Here is a 23019-nt window from a genome sequence, read left to right as displayed (position 1 = left end):
ATATAATTATTAAGCCTAATTAAAATTCTTAATTAACGTCAATAATTTATTAATACTAGTAGACTTATTCAATATGGGTCATTAAATATAATTTAAGCCTAATAAAAATGATCAATATTCCAACTTTAGAATTATTGGACTGATTTGTTATACTTTATCAGGTTTATTTTTCTCTTTAAAAGAACATTTTAATCTTTAAAAGAACATTTTAAATATATTATTTCCAAATTCAAATGCACATAATATTTATCATTACTCATCATGTAAATATGGTAGAAAAAATTAACAAGTGGGTCAAACGTGTGTTGAAAGAAAAGATAGAATAAAATTTCTTGATAACTTCCTTAAAGTGCCACTAATTAGGTCTCTGTCACCAATCTTCAGATCTTTCCCTCGATTTAATTTCCTGATAGATGTCTCCTAAGTGGGTCAGAAATAGAAGATAAACTTCTCGGCAACTTCTTGGCAACAGGTAGCCTGCACATAATATCCATCATTACTAAGTGCATATGGTAGAAAAAATTGACAAGTAGGTCAAATGTGTTAATAGAAAAGATAGAATGAAATTTATTGGCAACTTTCCCTTAAAGTGCCATCTAATTAGATCTTTGTCACCAACCTTCCGGATGTTATATCTTTCCCTCAATTTAATTTCCCGACAAATGTCTCCGAAGTGAGTCAGAAAAAGAAGAGAAACTTCTTGGCAATAGGCTGGATGATATGCTAGCCAGCAAGGTTAATATATAATTAAAGAAAAAATTTAATTGCAAGCATAACTGCGCACTAATATGTGCACCAATTGAATGTAATTGGTCAAAAAGTTGATTTGATTGAAAATAATGTTAATTTAAATTTTAAATATGAAGGAATCAGTATTAGTACACAGATTAGTACACAACTTTGTTTGTATATAACAAAACTTGAGAATGAAAAACAGGTTTGAATATTGACAAAAGAGGTTTCTCAAAAGAAATAATATGCATAGAAATAAAGTTTGGAGGGTGGGGTCCCAAAACTATTATAAAAGAAAAATGGGAAGAAAAAATTAGTTAATTAAAATATGATATAAACTAGTGTAGTAGTTTAATTAGGTTAAGTTTTGCACCCAACGTTCAATATATATATATATATATATTTTGCTCAATCGTTCAATATAATATATATATATAAATATATATTACTTATATAATATGGCTCATGTTGGATGTTGAATTTATGTAGCAAATAGCACAAAAACAGAGAAATTACGATTAATTATATGCATTATATATCTACATAAATAAAAAGGTAAATGGATTCTCTGTTCTTTTAAACAACATTATTGACACGCCCAAAACGATGTTGGAGCAGGTCCACTTACAATGATATACTTTTGTAACTTTTGTCTTGTGACTTCCAATAATGCTCTTTTAACGTGATCGATCCAGATTCCATTCGGTCTGGCCGAAAGCAAATTAGTGAATTTTACAATGATAAGTAAGACTTTTGTGACTTCCAATAATGCTCTTTTAATGTGATTGATTTGGTCGGGCCGAAAGCAAATTAGTGGTCGGAAAAAGGCTGTTGATTAATTAAGAAGAATCAAATTAAGGTCTAAAGTTCACACTGACATGGAATTAATCTCTTTTTATTTGCTGATCTTCTTTCATTAATCTTGTAATATAATACTTTCACTCCGAAACTTTTATAAAACTGTATCCACGAACGATCGGTATCTTTGGGATAAAATTGAACTCTCAAATTGTCCAAAACCTTCCGCCCCCAATTGCCTTCATATCATTATTAACCAAGTCTATGCCTTCAAAAATACTGCATACATCATCTAAGCCGTTACTTAATTGTTATCTCAGCATCCAACGGCATATAACACAATTTCACTAATCTCCTCTAAATAGTCTGCCCTTCAATACCTATTACCCATTCTTCATCCTGACTTTTAACAATTTAACTTTTTAAAAAATTCTTTCTGATAATGACCATGTTATACCACAGATTGCTTGAATGATCTCTTTAAAAAGAACAAAATTTTTGTGCCTTAATTCAAAATAGTTTGGTTTGAAAAAATGGAGTTAATTAGAAAGATATATACCTTCTTCCACAATAAAGGGTTTGGCACTTGGGAATTCAGGATACTACTTCTGGAAATCTTTGTAATGACTTGCAACCACAGGCATGATGATCTACAACTTCTATGTTCACAAGATCAGAGGTCCATTAGTTATAGTACTGGCAGGGCGGGAATGTTCGGTCTGAAATTAAAGAAAAAATAAATTAAAGGACTACGCACTAAAAGAAAAAGGTCCATTAGTTATTAGGCTTATTTTTATCTTTAAAAGAAACACCTCTCAAAAAATAAAAGGTCCATTAGCTATAGTGCTTGAAGAAGATAAAAACAAGTTTAGGTATTGTAACCAAGACCACAACCACTCATTTTATAAAAGGTTCTGTGGGTGGGTGATGTATTCCAAGACATCTGCTGTTATGCTTTTCAAAAGCGTCTGCTTTATAAAAGGTTCTGTTGGTGATTTATTCCAAGACATGTGCTTTTTTTCTTTACAAAAGATGCTGTGTATGATTTATTCCTATTCCAATTAGTTTTCTTTGAAAGGAAGTTGCTCATTTTTCTTTTACTAACTAATATGACCAAGTTGTTCCATGAGGATTTCTTCAATGGCTTTCCATGATAGCTCTTTCTCCATTAGCTTGTATTCTTTTGTCTTTTTTAATCATTTTGGTCGGTATTGGACATGGGAAATGCTTGGGCCACTGTAGGTGGTCCGAGACATTTTCTCGATATTATTTTTATTTATTTTTTATTTAATAATTAAAGAAATATTTTTAATGATATTATATTTTTTTAGGTGGCGTTATATTTTCTGGAAATTGGATTCCAGACTGGTTTAGCCTTTGCAAAGAGACCTCAAACAATATTTCATTTGTAATTGGCATTAATGGAATCTTGTGTTCGAATGAAATTAGAGGAATCGCCATATGTGTGGTTATTGGACCTTTGCCCGCTATCTCCTCATATACAACACCTGATATTGGTTATGGTGTTGAAATCATTAGTGATGCCTAACGGTGTTGTATTTCAAAGAGTTATTGCTTTAAGACACTCAAATCATGATCATGTATACTCAAAATCTATGTTCTTTAAAATTTGCAAAATCCATTTGATACACAAGCATGAAGAGAATGCAGAGGATCACCATCAAGATGTGCTCCTTGACAATATTGATGTTCATTTGAATGTATCCGATGAAGAAATTGAAAACTCAATAGAATTACTTTTTAAAAGATAAATCAAATTGGTATCCACAATAGAAGAGGCCAGCCTCAGTTGAATCACACGTAATCTAAAACCCGTTGGCTTTTCTTCACTAATGGTCTCATCTATTGCTCATTGTATATAAGATTTGCTTAATTTTGGAGTTTTTATTTGTAGTGAATTTGTAAACGCAAAGTTACAATGGTCTATTCATATACGACTATAATTTTATAAATACATCACATCACATGATGAATATGGAGTGAATGTAATCCGCGGCTCATTGCCTCCACAACTGTTTGACTAAAATTCTCGTACAATGCTGGATGCACAAAAGCTTCTTTTGTATCAGCAAAATTGCGGTATAGCTCTCCATAAAGTTCGTATTTCTCTATCAAGGCATTCAACTTTTTTATTTCTGCAGTTTCTTCTCAGTCATTTGATTTGGATGGACTGAAAAATCCTGCTACAACAACAAGATTTTACCAAATTTCTTAAATTCTTGTTCTTTCCATATCACTTAGTTATTCCAGTAATGTTTTTCACTGTATCAAGTTGTGCCATTGAGAAGATGATTGGTTTATTCTTGTCTGCCAAATATCCTCTGTTACAACTTACGGGCACACATCCAGCTTTAGAGTTAAACTACTATGATGATACTTTTAGTACATGATGGATGTGCATAAATTAAATGTAACCGAGAGGCTACAAGAAGCTTTAGACTTACATGTGCACATTTTTTCCGTCCTTACTGTATAGTAGTTCTTCAACGGCCGAGCGGAAAGAAGTTAGCCGCCTCTGTGTCTCCGTGTATGGGAAGTAGACAGACTGATCAACCCCAGGGGCAGCAACGTTGAACTTTGGATCAAAGAGATTGATAATGAGACTACTCGATAAAGTCCAGGCATAGTAAATGCTATATATGTTTCATATTGTAGAATTCCACCTTCCGAAAATTTCTTGATATGTGCTTTTTATGATGAAATCGGCTGCATTAACTGAAATATGTCGGCTGTGAACTGACATGAAAAGTGATACTTGGGGTCTAACTCCTTACATGATGAAATGCTAGATGATGGCTAATGCCTGGGAAAATCTCTCAAGGTAAGGGCATATATCAAAACGGGAAAACCAATGGCGTACAATCCCATTCTCTGTTCTAAATGGGACTCTGAGTATGTGAGAGTGCTTAGTGTTGGCAATAGGCTCCAACTCCTGGTTGCACTTGGTCCCTCTACTATCAGGTATAAGTCTTGTTACTGTAAAATGAAATTAAGGAGTTAAATGCATAACTAATCCTGATCCTTGCTAACCTTATACTTGTAAAGGCAAAAATTGGCTAGGATTAGATGACTAAATGATAAGGTTTATCTTATCATTATTTGATTAAATTTGAATGAATGATAAGGTTTATCTTATCATTATTTGATTAAACTTGGATGAATGTAAAATAAGTATTGATTTGTATCTAAACAATATTGAGTCTATCTAGAAGTCTTAGGTGTTGTTTAGATAAGTCTTTGAGGTTAAAATCGAGTTCTGGAATATTGGTATTTATCAAGAAGAAAGCTGAACAGAGTTTAGTCAATAACAGAAGATATTATCGCGAAATGTTAGCAGTCCGTCGGAACACGTTTTCGTGTCTGTTGCTAACCGTCAGCAGAGTCCTACTGCGACTAGAACTCTTTTGAACAGAGTTTAGTCAATAACAGAAGATATTATCGCGAAATGTTAGCAGTCCGTCGGAACACGTTTTCGCGTCTGTTGCTAACCGTCAGTAGAGTCCTACTGCGACTAGAACTCTTTCCAGACTTTCTATTTAAAGGGATTCGGTTTTGTATCTTTTCAAGGACTTCAAGCCACGAATTTTACAGAGAAGATTCTGAGTGTTCATGAGAGAAAATTCACTTGAGAATTTTTATGGGGTTTTTCATATCTTCTTGAGTGTGATCATGCTTTGAGTGTGAAGTAACATCGATTGGATTTCAGCCTCTGGAGTTCCAGAAGGGAAGTCAACATTTAAAGATCGCCAGAGGTTCTGGCTGCTACTGCGGTAGAAGACAAACGGGTCGTTTGTCTAGGCAAGTAAGAGAGTCGAATTGCAAAGGTTTTGTAATTAATTATTGCTTGTAATTGTTCTTCAAATAATAAGATTGACTTTACTGGGTTTGGCTGCCCCATAGGGTTTTACCTTTAAAGAGTTCTTTAAAGGGTTTCCCTTCGTAACCAATCGTTGTGTCTTGCAAGTTTGATTATTTATTTTAATGTATTTGATTTGTTTCATAATCTTGATAATTGAGATCTAACTTATTTGTTCAAGGAAATTGGTAGACAATTTCGTGGTTTTACAGGGGTACGTTGGGAATTTCAATTGGCATCAGAGCGTGGTTCATTCATTCGAGTGTGATCCGTGCCCTTGTAGATCATGTCGACATCATTGTATGTCCCGCCACACTTCGATGATGATATAGATCTCTTATTAAGGAAATTCAGAAAATTCTTGATTTACAAGAAAGCTAATGGAAAACAAAAGCGAGGTAAGGAATTTTCTACAAAGATAAATGAATCTAAAAATTGGAAGAAAGATAAATTTGAGAAAAATGAAAAAGTTAAGTGCCATGAATGCTTAGGATATGGTCACATAAGAGTTGAATGTCCAAACTTTAAGAAAAATAAAGGAAAAGTATTGAATGTCACACTTAGTGACAGTTCAGATTCTGAATGTTCAATCTCATCATCCAATGATGAAAAATCTTTTATAGCTTTTTCTACTATTGTTAATGATTTTTCTGATATTGAGCTAACAAAATTTGAAAGTGATGATGACAATAGTGATTCGGAGGTTGCTCTAGTTGTGGATGATCATGAGTTGAGTTTACAAGAAGCTTACAATGATGTGTGTGAAGAAGTGATCAAATTAAAGAAACTCAACAAGAAGCTGTACAAGAAATTCACTAATATGGAGAGTGAGAAAAATAATTTGTCTAAGGCATTCAAAATTTCTAATATTGAAATAGCAAGATTAAGGGATCAAAATATTGCATTAGAAAAGGAATTGGAAAAGGTTCAAGAAAAAACAGCAACAAAGAAACTAGAAGAGATGTTGAGTTTTCAAAAATCTAGTTGTGATCGCACGGGTTTGGGGTATATGACTTCCCAAGGTATGGAACTTAGAGACCCATCATCCGCTGCCACCTCATCAAAAGATATCATTTTTGTTAAAGGAAGTCAAGATGAGGAAACTCCAAAGAAGGTCGTGTCTACAACTCATGTTCCAAGAGCCTCACATGATAGATCAATGACAAAGAAGCCCAAACAAGGTAAGTCCAAAGGTAAGTTTATTCCTATTTGTCATTATTGTGGTGTTGTTGGTCATATAAGACCAAATTGCTTTAACTTGAATAAAGTGAAGAAAAATGGATGTGAAAGAAATCCAAAAAGGAAAGGAAATAGTCTAGAGAATCAGGTTTGTGATATGAGTCAACAAATCAAATTTTTAAATCTCAAAATTGGTGAAATAGTAGATTTTTGCTTTCAAAATAAAGAAAAGATCATACAAAGTGATGTTGATAAAAAGAATAGGCCAAAATTTAAAACAAAATGGGTGGTCAAAGAGGATGCCATGTCACATTAATGGATAGGATTACTTGCATGTTCTTGCATCCGTTATATTATTGGATTAGCTTAGGACATGCATTTTATTTTTCTGTTTTGTTTTATGTTTCTATTTTTCAGTTTTAAATAAGAAAAATATAATATAAAAAAATTCTGGTTTGGTTCAAAACTTTTCTTTAAGGAAAGTGCATGCTTGATATGTCAAAGTTTGAGCATTGGTGTTCTCACTTAATAAATTCCTGAACCTATGCATCTCTCTACTTTGTGCAATTCACTTTGTGCATACTAACCCTATGGATTATCTTGGCAAAGTTCATTTTCAATGCACAGTGAGAAACTTATATGTATATTTTTTTTTATAATTAAAGTTCACATCATTTAATGAGATGCTCATCAAAGAGGGAGTTCATGCCTTGAATTGACTAATACTAGTTGAACCTAGTACATCAATAAAGAGCTCTCCTCTTGCCAAACACAAAGAGTTGATCCATATAGAAAAAGTCGATGTTAATTCATTGAGGAAAAAGACAAACACACTACACGGATCTACCACCTTAAAGTTCTTATAGAAAAAATCGTTGCTCTAATCATTATGGAAAAAGATGAGCAACAAACATGAACACAAAAAGGGGGTGTACAAACTAGTGTTTAGAGGAGATGCTCATGTATCTAGGCCCTAGCATAAAGTTTGACTTTTAAGGTGAAGCAACAAACTCTTTTGAGCATCTATAAGAAGCTATCTTTCATGAACAAAGGTATCAAAAAAAAAAAAAAAGATATTGAAGAAAGAAGTTCATAAAAATGCTATGTTATAAGTATACTCACTCACACACTCACATGAACTTTGACATTGATGATTTTATGAGAAGTGAACATCCATAGTGATTATTGCAAATAAGAGGGTGTACTCTATTGAATTTGTTTTGTGAGTTATACTATGTTTGAATTAAGATGCATCTAGGCATGTTACTTGCCCTTTTGTTTTTTTTATAAAAAAAAAATTAAAAAAAAAATCAATTGGTTTTTTTTTTGTTATATCTACTCTATGCATGTATTGAGGACGTTTTTTGAGTGGGTTCTTGATCTTTGTCATTCGGTTTTCATGGTATGCCCACCAAGTGTTTGTTTTTTTGTCTCAACCAAGTTGTCTCAATCATTTGCTCATTGTTTAAACATACATTCATGCTCATACATCATGTGCATTTAATCCATGAAAAATTGAGACACATGTGAGTTGTTCATCATTTCTTAGTATCTTCATCTTGGCTCACATAAATGATATTTATTCTATTTTGTGTCTTGTCAGATTAGTGACAAAAAGGGGGAGAAAAACAAATTGGAATATCTTGATATTATGAATTTTAGGGGGAGTTTGAGTAAGTGGGAGTTTAATGAATTTGCTAAAAATAAAAAGGGGAGCAGCAGAATATTGAGGGGGAGAACTAAGTATTGAACATGGTTATTGATGATGACTAGAACACCTTCTTTTTGTAGGTTTATACTACATCTAACTTTCGATTATTATTGAGACTAGTTTCAAGGAATGTTCTATGTCATTTCTTATCATTACTGTATTAAGATATTTTTCATGAGATCTTGGTCTGCTGGTTGTTTTTGTCTTAGGTACACACTACATTCATCAAGTTGGTTTTGTGACCGATCCGCCAAAGGGAAGATTGTATATGCAAGACATTCATCAAGTTGGTTTTGTCACCAATCCGCCAAAGGGGGAGATTGTAAAGGCAAAAATTGGCTAGGATTAGATGACTAAATGATAAGGTTTATCTTATCATTATTTGATTAAATTTGAATGAATGATAAGGTTTATCTTATCATTATTTGATTAAACTTGGATGAATGTAAAATAAGTATTGATTTGTATCTAAACAATATTGAGTCTATCTAGAAGTCTTAGGTGTTGTTTAGATAAGTCTTTGAGGTTAAAATCGAGTTCTGGAATATTGGTATTTATCAAGAAGAAAGCTGAACAGAGTTTAGTCAATAACAGAAGATATTATCACGAAATGTTAGCAGTCCGTCGGAACACGTTTTCGTGTCTGTTGCTAACCGTCAGCAGAGTCCTACAGCGACTAGAACTCTTTTGAACAGAGTTTAGTCAATAACAGAAGATATTATCGTGAAATGTTAGCAGTCCGTCGGAACACGTTTTCGCGTCTGTTGCGACTAGAACTCTTTCCAGACTTTCTATTTAAAGGGATTCGGTTTTGTATCTTTTCAAGGACTTCAAGCCACGAATTTTACAGAGAAGATTCTGAGTGTTCATGAGAGAAAATTCACTTGAGAATTTTCATGGGGTTTTTCATATCTTCTTGAGTGTGATCATGCTTTGAGTGTGAAGTAACATCGATTGGATTTCAGCCTCTGGAGTTCCAGAAGGGAAGTCAACATTTGAAGATCGCCAGAGGTTCTGGCTGCTACTGCGGTAGAAGACAAACGAGTCGTTTGTCTAGGCAAGTAAGAGAGTCGAATTGCAAAGGTTTTGTAATTGATTATTGCTTGTAATTGTTCTTCAAATAATAAGATTGACTTTCCTGGGTTTGGCTGCCCCGTAGGGTTTTACCTTTAAAGAGTTCTTTAAAGGGTTTCCCTTCGTAACCAATCGTTGTGTCTTGCAAGTTTGATTATTTATTTTAAAGTATTTGATTTGTTTCATAATCTTGATAATTGAGATCTAACTTATTTGTTCAAGGAAATTGGTAGACAATTTCGTGGTTTTACAGGGGTACGTTGGGAATTTCAATACTGCTTAAGAATTATTTCTTAAAATCCTTTGTTAATAGCTCACCAAAAGAATTAATGATGCTTGAATGCATTATTTACCTGGCCGCCAGTATCAGGCAATCCAAGGACATCTAACTGCCCAAAGTAGCCATGAGGGGAGATGATTACAATGTAGAATATGTAAGGAAGCCTACTGAAGAGCAACTCCAACTTTGCAGTTTCTGGTGCTTGGAGTACCTTAGAACGCATACTAACATTCTCCTGAACACTTCTGCAGTGTTCCCCCACCCTCTCTCAAAGCCCCACTCCTTAAACCAACAAGAAGGCAAAATACAGAAAAAGCGTGTATTATCCAATATCCACCTATCATGGAATTTGTGTCAAAACAAGTTTTACTTTCAATGAGGGTGGTAAACATAAAATAATGGTCACCTCTGCTCAAAATTAAGAAATGGTATCTCTCTGGGGATTGCAGAGACAAATACAATCAAGGCACTTTGTAGCTTTGCGACTATATCCAAAGTTGCATTCATCATAAGATCCTGCTAAATTGGAACACCATTATTTGTGTATCCAAAGTAAGATACAACAAATTACTTTCTTCCATTCTCCGTGTGCCTATCCAAAGTATGAGCTGCGTTTATACCTCTGCTTTATAATATAGAGCTTGTAAGTGCCTGAGTAGTGGCTTTGCACTCTCAGGATTCCCATGCAGCCTTGACGTCATGAACTTCGAGATGAAGCTGACACCATTTCTGATAGAGGAACTAAGAGTCATGCGAGGAGTGGATAAGTCAAGGACTCCAAAATCTATCTACAAGGCACATCACATCTCATATAGAATTTTTTTTTTTATCTACAAGATCAAGTACCAAGTTCATGAGAATGAAAAAACTCAAAGCCTACACACACATTTTTTTGTTAAAAATACATAAATCTCAGGGTTATACATATCCATATTTTCAAGAAAACTATGTAATTTCAAGTCGTTGCAAAATTATGTTCCACGTGGTTTTCTCACTCTGCTTGCTATATGCTAGTTTTTCATGTCAGTTTCTCCCCCAAGTCACACTTAATTACCAGTTTTCATTGAAGATCACTTCTTTGAATCTCAAGTATTCTGAAGCAGTGATAGCGTCTAGTGAAAAGTCCTCGGAGTTCACCTTAACAAATTCCCAAAATCCAGGATTTGGTCTATGGCAAGAGCAACATATGGTGGAACAACTGCTGCCTCCTGCATAGTATTTTGAAGAAGAGGAAGGGGAAGAGGTTCCTTCAGAACACATGCAGGAAGTAATGTATGTAAGGCTGATTACTGCTCACTGTTAAAACAAATAGAGGTGATTGAAACCCATTTGTAAAAATGCCTCTGTGGGCTGTGTGTATTGAGCAAACAGCAGAGCCTCTGTTTTTCTGCACTTGCCTTTCGGCCTTTACATGTATTTATACATTCAAGACACAACCAACTCTCATCCTAATCTATTGACATGTGTCTCTGAAGAATAACTTTCTGTTACAACAATATTTTAACCATTTGTGCTTTTATTTGGTGCAGGTACCATTTCGCACACTCTGGTGCTCTGCCATGCAGATTGTCCAGCTGCTGTATTGTGCTCTCCTTCATCATGCCATGCGGATTGTCCTTGTTCTGCAGCTGTAACGTGCTCTCCTTCATCATGCCATGCGGATTATCCTGCAGCTGTCTTGTTTGATTTTTCTGTAGGCACACTTTCTTTAACACTCACCAGAGAAAAGTGAATATCCCCATATTAAAAAAAGAAGGTGAAGCCACAGAACTCAATCTCTAGTATAAATAAAAGAAAGAAGAAAGCAGACAAGTTGGGTCACATGCCATAAAACAAAGATGATCAACATCTTCTTAAAGTGTCCAATGCACTGAAGGAAGGAAGCTAATTATTTATGATAAATTATGAGGTTGATTTTGGATGGTCAATTAATAAAACAGCAACAAAATACAGCTCAATTAAAATAAACTTTAACATGTCAAACATGTAGTTTGTCAGATATGAACTATACATGCAAGTTGATCAAAGTGACATGGGATTTTGACTTTGCAGGGAACAAAAGTGTGAATTCTATGTTCTTCAAACAACATTATCGGCTTGCCAAAAAATGATGTTCGAGTTGGTACTTGATCAACACAGAAAGTACTAGAATGTTGTTTTAAAGTCAGCATGACATGATTAAACAGGAAATGAGATTCCAGTTCATTCAGTGGCTACGATCGTATATGTGCTGTACAGCTAGAATTTAAAACGGATAAGGAATAAGATGGTAGGAGCACAAATGTTTCCGAGTCCCCACAAGTGTTGTTCTTAAATGTGGGGGTATTCCTGCTTCAAGTTGATTTTTGATGTGGACAGTACCTTTGGAGGCGCTTGCCTATATATCTTGGAAATATTTGGAGCCTTTGATTTGGCCAGTCAAGCTTTTTCATGGCTTTCTGGGAAATCATCAGGGAAGATTTGCTTGAAGCTGCTCATGAGTTTTTGTTGGGGTCAGAATTTTAGACTGATAAAAGGGTTATAAGATATATCTGGTGTGGAAGGTTTTTTAAGTTATATATATATGGTGAATAGACTTGCACCTTTCTAGGTGCAAGGAACCTTTATTAAAGGTTGGAGTATCTTTGATAATATAGCTCTTGTTGAGTATAGCTCGAGCGAAGCCAGGCAGATTCGAACGCTCGAAGGTTGCTCGACAGTGAGCTCGAGCGGTTGCAGGAAAGGAAGTTCGCTCGAGCGAAGTCAGACAGAGTTGAACGCTCGATGTCCGCTCGACAGTGAGCTCGAGCCGTTGCGGAAGGGAGTTCGCTCGACGCGCGCTCGGCACGCCGCTCGAGCGAACATCGTATATTTTCAGATCTAGGGCTTTTTCCGCCGTTTGACTATAAATATGTGTTTTCTACATATTTGGTCGTACGGTACAACACTGTTGGTGAACAGTATTTGGCCCCTCCATTGTAGTGTGATTCCTCAAGCAATAAAATCCTCTGCAGCTCCCGTGGACGTAGGCAATTTGCCTAACCATGTATATCTGTGTGTCGTGTGTGATTTTCTCTTTCATATTCCATATTTTTCACTTTATTGTCATCGTTTTCACAACAATTGGTATCAAGAGCCAAGGTTCGGGTCTGAGGGAAAACGATGGCTGGAGATGAAGTGAAGGTATCGGGGATCGAGAAGTTTGATGGCACGGATTTTGGTTACTGGAGGATGCAGATAGAGGACTACTTCTATGGGAAGAAACTTCATCTTCCGTTATTGGGAAAGCGACCGGAAAAGATGGATGAGGCTGATTGGAATCTGTTGGATCGACAGGTTCTGGGGGTTATTTGATTAACCTTGTCGAGATCCATTGCACACAACGTCATCAAGGAGAAGACTACTGCGGATCTCACGACGGCTTTGTCAGGTATGTATGAAAAGCCGTCAGCGAATAACAAGGTACACTTGATGAAAAAGTTATTCAATTTAAAGATGGCGGATGGTATGTCTGTTGCATAACATCTGAATGATTTTAATACTATCACAAATCAATTGTCGTCTGTTGAAATTGAATTTGATGATGAGATACGTGCACTGATATTGTTGGCTTCATTGCCAAATAGCTGGGAAGCCATGAGAATGGCTGTTAGAAATTCTGTCGGTAAATCTAAGCTAAAATATGATGATATTCGTGATTTGATTTTGGCTGAGGAGGTGCGCAGGAAAGATTCTGGCGAGACCTCGGGTTTGAGTTTAGCACTGAATGTTGATCCTCGAGGGAGATCACAAGACAGGAACTCAAACAAAGGAAGATCAAAATTAAAGCACAAAGGCAAGAGCACATCAAGGCCTGGTCTGCAAGCAACTTGCTTGAATTGTGGTAAAGCTGGCCACATAAAGAAGAACTGCAAAAATCCTAAGAAGACAGAGAATGATAGTGCTAATGTTGTAACTGAAGAAGTACAGGATGCACTATTGCTTGCAGCTCATAGTCCAGTTGATGACTGGATACTGGATTCAGGGGCTTCCTTCCATACATCTTCCCACCGGGAGTTAATGCGGAACTATGTTGCAGGTGACTTTGGGAAGGTGTATTTGGCTGATGGAGAGGCTTTGGACGTGGTGGGGATGAGAGACATTGACATTGCACTCCCTAACAAGAACAAATGGACCTTGCAAAAGGTCAAACACATTCCTGAGTTGAAGAAAAATCTCATTTCTGTTGGGCAGCTCGATGAGTGTGGTCATTTAGTAGTGTTCTCAGATAGCACCTGGAAGGTCACAAAAGGGGCATTGGTACTGACTCGGGGTAAGAAAACTGGTACACTATATATGACTACCGGTTTAATTAACACTATTGCTACTACCGTTGGAGAAAACACAGCAGATTTGTGGCATTGTAGGCTTGGCCATATGAGTCAGAAGGGTATGAAAGAACTTCTGTCCAGAGGCAAGCTACCAGAACTGAAGTCAGTTGATCTCAGTATGTGTGAGAGTTGCATTATGGGGAAACATAAAAATGTCAGTTTCTTGAAAAGTGGCAGAACGCCAAAGACAGGAAAACTGGATCTTGTACACACAGACGTGTGGGGACCTTCTCCAGTGGCATCTCTTGGAGGTTCTCGTTACTATGTCACGTTCATTGATGACCATAGTAGGAAGGTATGAGTTTATTTCTTGAAGCATAAATCTGATGTATTTAATGTATTCAAAACTTGGAAGGCCATGGTTGAGATAGAGACAGACTTAAAACTGAAATGTTTGTGGTTTGACAATGGTGGTGAGTACATTGATGATGGGTTCAAGGAGTACTGTGCAGCTCAGGGTATCAGAATGGAGAAGACCATTCCTGGGACACCACAACAAAATGGAGTTGCGGAGCGTATGAACAGGATCATTAATGAGCGTGCTAAAAGCATGAGATTGCACGCTGGACTACCACCAACTTTCTGGGCAGATGCGGTCAGCACTACCGTCTACTTGATCAACAGGGGGCCATCCATCCCATTAGATTGTGAATTGCCTGAGGAGGTCTGGAGCGGGAAAGAGGTCAAATTTTCTCACCTTAAAACTTTTGGCTGTCTTTCTTATGTTCTTATTGATTCTGATGCTCGTAGTAAACTTGAGGCTAAGTCAAAGAAATGTTATTTCATTGGCTATGGAGACGAGGCATTTGGCTATCGTTTCTGGGATGATCAGGGTCAGAAGATCATAAGAAGCAGGAATGTGATTTTTAATGAGTAGATTGCGTACAAGGACAAGTCTAGTACAACTTCTGAAGTAGCTCCTCGGGAGTCCGAGTTCGTAAAACTGAATGACCTACCAGAGGTCACAGTGCAGTGTAGAGATGTGAGTGACGAGGAGAGTGGGTCCAGTGCACCCATTCCTATTATTCCGCAGTCAGTTTCAGAGCCGTCCACTCCTACAGTTGCAGTTCGCAGGTCAGTTAGGACTATATGTCCTCCACAGCGTTTCTCACCAACTTTGAACTACATTCTGTTGACAGATGGTGGAGAACCGCAGAGTTATGAAGAAACCTTGCAAGATGAAAATTTTAGCAAATTGGAGCTGGCTATGAAAGGTGAGATGGATTCCCTGCTAGGGAATCAGACATGGGAGTTGACAGAACTTCCATCAGGGAAGAAGGCATTACACAACAAGTGGGTGTACCGGGTGAAAACTGAGCATGATGGCAGTAAGAGGTACAAGGCTAGACTTGTTGTAAAGGCTTTCAGCAGAAGCAGGGTATTGATTACTCTGAGATTTTTTCTCCTGTGGTGAAGATCACAACCATCAAGATGGTACTGTCTATGGTTGCTACCGAAGATTTATTTCTTGAGCAGTTAGATGTGAAGACAGCCTTTCTTCATGGAGACCTTGAAGAAGACATCTACATGCATCAGCCTGAGGGGTTTGTAGTACAGGGAAAGGAAGATTCAATTTGCAGACTGAAGAAGAGCTTGTATGGCCTGAAGCAAGCTCCTAGACAGTGGTACAAGAAATTTGATAATTTCATGCACAGTGCAGGGTACATCAGATGTCAGGTAGATCATTGTTGCTATGTCAGGCATTTTGACAGTTCTTATATTATTCTACTGTTGTATGTGGATGACATGCTTATTGCAGGGGATGGTATTGATGAGATCAACAGTCTGAAGAAGCAGATGTCAGAGCACTTTGCAATGAAGGATTTGGGAGCTGCAAAGCAAATCCTTGGCATGAGGATTGTCAGAGATAGAGTCAGAGGCACGTTGAGACTCTCACAGGCTGAGTATGTGAAAAAGGTACTCAACAGGTTCAATATGGACAAAGCCAAACCAGTTGGTACACCTTTGGGCAATCACTTCAGACTCAGCAAGAATCAGTCACCCGAGTCAGAGGAGGAACAAGACTACATGAGTAAGGTTCTTTACGCCTCAGCTATTGGTTCACTTATGTATGCTATGGTTTGCACAAGACCGGATATTGCCCATGCAGTGGGAGTGTTGAGTAGATACATGAGTAACCCAGGAAAAGAACATTGGGAAGCAGTGAAGTGGATTTTGAGGTGCCTAAAAGGCTCCTCAGAAACTGCTTGTGTTTCTTAGGAGAGAGTTTAGAGGTACAGGGCTATGTTGATGCTGATTTAGCTGGAGACATTGATAGTAGAAAGAGTACCACGGGTTTTGTTTATACTCTTGGTGGTACTGCAGTGTCATGGGGTTCTAATCTACAAAAAATAGTTTTTTTGTCTACTACATAAGTTGAATATATTGCAGTGTCAGAGGCTACAAAGGAGATGATATGGCTACAAGACTTCTTGGAGGAATTGGGTAAGGAGAATAAAAAAGGCACTCTCTACAGTGATAGTCAGAGCGCCATATTCCTTGCCAAGAATCCAGCATTTCATTCTAGGATCAAGCACATTCAGATCAGGAATCACTTCATACGATCATTGTTAGATGACGGACAATTGTTACTTGAGAAAATTTGTGGAAGCAAGAACCCTGCTGATATGTTGACTAAGGGTGTTACACTTGAGAAACTGAAGTTGTGCGCAACTTCAGTTGGTCTTCTAGCATGAAGACAGGGGCAGTGAGTTGCAGAGGTGGAGGATATCACGTTTGAGGAAGAGGACGATGCAGTGAGTGTACCAGTCTCCAAGTGGGAGAATTGTTGAGTATTGTGGAGTCTGGTCCACTTCGCTTGAGCGGCCAAAAGCCACCGCTCGAGCGAAGCCATGCAGATTCGAACGCTTGAAGGTTGCTCGACAGTGAGCTCAAGCGGTTGCGGGAAAGGAAGTTCGCTCAAGTGGAGGCATTAGCCGCTCGAGCGAAGTCAGGTAGAGTTGAACACTCGATCTGAGCTCGAGCCGTTGCGGAAGGGAGTTCGCTCGACGCGCGTTCGACACGCCGCTCGAGCGAACATCGTATATTTTTAGATCTAGGGCTTTTTCCACCGTTTGACTATAAATATGTGTTTTCTACATATTTGGCCGTACGGTACAACACTGTTGGTGAACAGTATTTGGCCCCTCCATTGTAGTGTGATTCCTCAAGCAATAAAATCCTCTGCAGCTCCCATGGTCGTAGGCAATTTGCCGAACCACGTATATCTGTGTGTCGTGTGTGATTTTCTCTTTCATATTCCATATTTTTCACTTTATTGTCATCATTTTCACAACAGCTCTTGCTCATGAATTCGCTCTTAGTCTCAATAAAAAAGTAAAAAGGATGCAATTTGATGGTTAAAATGGACATGGAAAAAGCTTATGGTAGACTTGAATGGAGATTTTTATGGATATGTTTGGCCTTTGGTTTTTCTTTTATTATACACTGATGACATTGTTATCTTCCTTAATCAATCCAATAAATCCTTGAAGGGTTTATCTGACGTATTGAGTAAGTGGAAGGAAAAAACGCTTTTGTTTCTAGGAAACATATTATGCTGGAAGAAATTGGTTTTTTAGGGATAATCTGTTTCCTTGTACGTATCTTGATGTACCTATTCTCATTAAAAGGAACAATGTTGGAGCTTCTGTAAGGGAAATTAAGGAATAAGCTTGCTGGTTGGAAGTCAAAGTTCTCGTCTAATGGGGGAAAATTGGTCTTGATTAAGCATGTTTTTTCAAGCATGCCAATTCATTTGCTCTCGGTTCTGAATGTGCCCAAATCAGTTTTGAGGTTTGTTACCATGCTCTTCTCAGACTTTTCAAACCTTAATAGGTCATGCCTTCATCTGGGTGGAATTTGGTTAAATTACAGGACCATTTAGGATCAGATTTGGCATCTTAGATTAATGCTATACCTTATTGTCCTAGGAGGGGGGAAGATACACATGTAAAGGCTAATACGGAGGGGCGTTTTTTTTTTTAAATCTAATTTCTTGGTATAGATGGGCATGGTGTCAAGTTTTACGCACCAAGATCTTCGGATATAGCGAAACTAATCAGATTGCAGATTTTTTTACTATAGAAGATGCTAAAGAGAATTCTGGGCTGTGTTTGGATAGGTCTAATCTTCCTGGTGCTGTATGGGGTGGTTGATATTAGAAAGAGCTAATTTTGCAAATTTAAGATGTAAATAAGCCTGTTTTAATATTTCGTTGTTCTGTATATGTTGCTCTCCAACTTAATGGGAGTTTTTGAATGAGATAACTGGTGTTTTCTCGTTTTTCAGCTAAGTGTGTTTAGCAGAAACTTGTTGTGTGTTTAGCAGAAACTTGCTGCAATAAGTATATAGAAGAAAATTTTCAGGGCAGGACAAAACTTAAATTCATCATGCAAGAAACAAACTAATGGCTATAATTAAATGACCAAAGTGAAAAGCTTACAAGCTAAGCATGAAGATTTCCCCACTTTTGGCAAGATTGACGGTTACCTCCAAATTGTTCAATCTTATAAATAACCAGAGAGAGAGAGAGAGAGAGAGAGAGAGAGAGAGAGATGGATGACAGTAGCAATAGTGTAGTGGTCTTAAGATTCAGCTCTTATAAACATACATGTCATTCATCCATCTCAAACAAGTAGAATCTCTAACTCCAAATCTACCTTTGGATCATCATAGTCCTTCACCACCTTATCTGGAATAGGTCCCTTGGAAATTAAGACATGTTACATCAGTGCACATGTTGTACAGTTCCCTAAACCCAAAAGTTGAGATCAATAGAGTTGTGTTACCATAATCCCAACCAACCAACATGAGCAATACAACCAGTACATATGCAGCCGAAGAGTAGATTCATGGCAATTTCTTAACATCATATATGAAACAAATGACAACATCTGATTTCAAATTTTCAATGGCAAATACCAAATCAAGTCTTAAAGACCAGTGAGAACAAACAAAAATTAAACGAAAACAGTTAATGTAGTCACTTTTACACACTTCTAGCGCACTCTATTAATGTGATTGTCAGCCAAAACAGTTATTTTATATTAAAAGAAGTGAAGCAGCCAATCACATTATTAAAGTGCACAAGGAGTACACAAAAGTGATTGCACATAAAGTTTTAGTAAACATATATGGTCCATCCTACACAAAAATTTATGGGCCTAAAACAGGGCAATGGCCAAAAAAATAAATAAATAAATAAGAAGAAGAAAAAGGCATGGAGTCCTTTGAGTCATCGTAGTCCTTCTCCACTTGATCTGGCAGTTTAATGCCCCAAGTTTAAGAATATCAGGTGATTTTTTTTATAAACATAAGTAGTAATCCAAAGAAATCATACGAGAAAAGAACAGAGAATATGAGGGGCGACTTACTCACCTGGGGTTATCATTAATTGAATTGTTGTTGATCAGGAGTTTTTGCAACATTGGCTTCATCTACTTTTCTTTTTTAATTTGCTCTCCTTTCATTCTTGTATACCACTTTCGCTCTGTAACTTTCATAAAACGGCACCATCCCACGATGATTGGGATAAAATTGAACTAGCAAATTGTCCAAAACCTTAAGTTCAAAAGATTGTAAATTGGAGTACCCCACCCATACAAAATATCCAGTCCTATTTTCCTTTTCGTGGAAACCACTATTAACCAATCGTACCTCTTCTTGAATACGGCATACATGATATGAGCCGTTACTGGTTATCTTACTGGTTATTTTAGCATCAACAATATCACTATCATCCCAGACTGAAACATCTTCTTTAAAAAAAATTACGACATATAATACAATTCCACTTATCTCCTCCAAATAGTGCGGCCCCTCAATATCTATTACCCACTCTTCTTTTTTCCTCGGTCGGACATCATCATTAGGCCCCTTCACTATTCCAAGTATATCTGTAAAATACTTCAAAAATTCCATAGTAGTAGCAGCAACTGTAGCATCATCAATATCACTCTCCCTGCTTGAAACACCAACCATTAAGAAAAATCCCTTTATCGTCTTCCAAGGCTGCGGCCTCTCGGTATCTATTGCAAACTCTTCTTCGTCATCAGGCCACTTTACCATTTCTTTAACTTTTAAAAAATCATGAAAATAACTCAATTGATTTTCCGAAAACAAAGTAGCATCATAACCATAGAGTCCCTGTTAAACCAATATCATCATCATCATTATCAATTTAATTTGAATCATGCATGCATACTATTAAAAATGAGATCGCAAAGACATACCTTCCACAATAATAAAGGATTTTGCACTTTATCATTCCATATATTCTCATGCATTTTGTAGCAGCTGCTCAATTCAATTCTTCCTAGCGATTTGATGTGGCTTCCGTTGAATTCCAATATTTTTATACTTCCGGAAATATTTTTAATGACTTGCATCTCCTAACATCTACTTGTCTTATATTTGGTGGAAGCTCTGGTATTTCTTCGAGTTTACAACAACGGGCCAAGGTAAGATTAGTTAGTGTAACAGACTCTTTGATGCTCTTGGAAAGGCTAACAATTTCAAGTCTCGATAGAGATAACGAATCCAAAGTGGCTGAGGAATTAAACATGGCAAATAAACTACATAGTGGAAAGAAATTTGATTCTGAATGGGAACAACTAATTTGAAGATTCGGTACTTGTAATGCAGTGCTCCCATTTCTTGAATTTGATATCTCATCTTCCATTGTTGTAGAATCATTAGGCAGATCAACGGAATCATGTCCACCCATACAAAAGCAGCGTAAATATTTCAATGGGATGGAAGCAATTGGGAGACGCATAAGGTTTTTGCAATCCAATAGATCTAATGTCTCAAGTCCAATGAGGTTCCTGATGGATAAAGGGAGTTCTTCTACTGCAATGCTATATAAACTCAATTTCCTTAAACATTCCATTTTACACTCGATTTCAGGAAAATCACGGAGGCTTGAGCAACTCCCAAGATTAAGCTCACATAAAGATCTCAACTTAAGGCTTCTTGGAAGTATTTGGAGTTTAGAGCATCCATCAAAATCCAACCTGGAAAGATTTTTCAAAGATCCAACCGAATCATGCACCTCAACTAATCTTTTACAATATTGGACAATCAATTCTTTCAAATTTGAGACGCTTGAAAGATCAAGAATATTTTTTAACAATTTACAACCATAGAAAGTCATTATCATCAAATTCTGTACAAGAAAAGAAAAAAAAAGTTTAATGAAATTTATTACATAATTTAAATAAAAAAAATTATTGATTATTATAATTGTGTACGTACCTTGGGACTTGAATCCATCACCTAACTCCTTGACCAAGCTATCACGCATGTGACAATGAGTTTCTTTCCCTGGAAATTATGTGGCAAAGACTCTATAGGATATTTATACCAATCAAGGACTCTTAACTTGTCGGTGAGGTAATTGGGTCCACAAGAAAAACGTGCATTACGGTTTATAAAGACTCTTGAGTCTTTTCATATGTCGAAATGCATCCGAATGCAAGCTTATCTCCTCATCACCTTCAGGTAAATCTAATACTATGCCTTCAATTTCATTTGGCCCTTGATATAAGAGAATGCATATATAAAGAGTGTCAGTAAAATTAGTGCATAAAGTTGTTCATAAATTGCAATTTGCTAAAGTTAATAATTTTCGAGTTGATGGTATATTTTTTCATAAAAAATACTACCCTCTCGTTATCTTTACATGCTATTTTTCAATACTAAATATTCGCGTGTTAAAATATAAAAGATTGTCTTTTCTTTCCCAACTTATGTACACTACTCTTTTAACTTTTCATAAAACAAATGCTAGCTACAAGAGACACTAGGCACTAAATTAAAAAAATATTCATATATATTTGAAACGAAAAAGGACATTTATATGGTACTTAATTTAGTGATTCATCTTAATAAAAAACAAATTCTAATTATAACTACAAATTCATCCTTGATCATTTCAAGGATTTTTACACTAGGCCATGTATTAATTCATAAGTCAATATTTTTCACTAGATTTCTCTTTTATAAAAAGGAAATAAATGTAAAACCCAAGAATTTCTTTGTGACTCTTACCATATCTTCTTCAAACACTTGATGAATATCCTCGTGAAACCAAAATCTGCTGCGTTTGCTGAGATCTTTGGCTGATTTTTCTCGAACAATTTCTTGACCCATATCTTGTAGCAAGTCGTGCATCCAAAAATATTCATAATTAAAAGTATAAATAAGACACTTTTCCATAAGCCTCTGGATACCAAGAATTGGAGAAAAACCGCAACTATCAAATATTTCCATGACCTTAGCCAAAGGTTCTCCTTTGAAGAAAAATGCAATATCAAGGAACATGTCTTTCTCACTAACTTCCAAACTATCATAACTTATTTGAAGCACTCTCTGAATTTCTCGGTGGGGAATTTTTTTATACTTATCCAATGCGCTTTTCCATTGATGTATATTTCGACCTTGTAGATCTGAACCTAGCACTGTTAAAGTTAGTGGAAGACCTCGAGCATATTTTATCACTTGTTTAGAGAGATCCACGTAATCTTCAAGTGGTTCGTTTTTCTTGAAAGCATACAAGCTAATGAGTTGAAGAGCTTCATTGTCATCCAAAGTCCTCACCTAGCTCGTATTTTGAATCAACTTTAGAGTTATCTAGTATATGTTGGTCTCTTGTTGTTACGATGACTCTACTTTCGGAACCAAACCAGGAACGATCACCAGCTAATTTTTCTAGTTGGACCAAGTCATCCACATCATCAAGAATTAGTAGAATCCTTTTAGATTGAAGCCTATGCCAAATTACATTGGCTCCTTTAACAACATCATTAATATCCAATTTTTTTCCTAAGATCTCAGAAAGAAGTGTATTTTGCAGCTGAATTAGAGCTCCCTCTTGTTTTAAAGTTTATCTAATATTTCTCAAGAAACAACTTCCTTTAAATTGAAAAGAAATCTAGTTATAAATATAATTTGAAATAGTTGTCTTACCAATTCCACTAGTTCCGAATATCCCCACCAAGCTTATGACATCATTCAT

The 23019-nt window shown here is 36.5% G+C and overlaps 2 protein-coding genes across 2 annotated transcripts; both read right to left on the bottom strand.

Moving 5' to 3' along the window:
• Positions 1–10053: 10053 nt before the first annotated feature.
• On the bottom strand, positions 10054–20367 carry LOC122297038. Its single transcript, XM_043106826.1, has 5 exons — positions 20234–20367; positions 19482–20147; positions 18635–18706; positions 10272–10439; positions 10054–10167 (listed from the first exon to the last, which is right to left on the bottom strand). Exons 1-5 carry the CDS (start codon positions 20285–20287, stop codon positions 10054–10056), a joined length of 1074 nt encoding a protein of 357 aa, XP_042962760.1. The 5' UTR covers positions 20288–20367.
• A 104-nt stretch (positions 20368–20471) lies between these two features.
• LOC122297037 (disease resistance protein RUN1-like) lies at positions 20472–23019 on the bottom strand. The gene is made up of 5 exons (XM_043106825.1): positions 22971–23019; positions 22663–22826; positions 22053–22601; positions 20635–21168; positions 20472–20549 (listed from the first exon to the last, which is right to left on the bottom strand). The coding sequence occupies exons 1-5, from the start codon at positions 23017–23019 to the stop codon at positions 20472–20474; spliced, it is 1374 nt and encodes a 457-aa protein (XP_042962759.1).

Source organism: Carya illinoinensis, chromosome 15, assembly GCF_018687715.1.
Source record: "Carya illinoinensis cultivar Pawnee chromosome 15, C.illinoinensisPawnee_v1, whole genome shotgun sequence".
Classification (NCBI taxonomy): domain Eukaryota; kingdom Viridiplantae; phylum Streptophyta; class Magnoliopsida; order Fagales; family Juglandaceae; genus Carya; species Carya illinoinensis.
The sequence above is the reverse complement of the archived record's forward strand: the minus strand, read 5'-3'. Positions and strand labels throughout refer to the sequence as shown.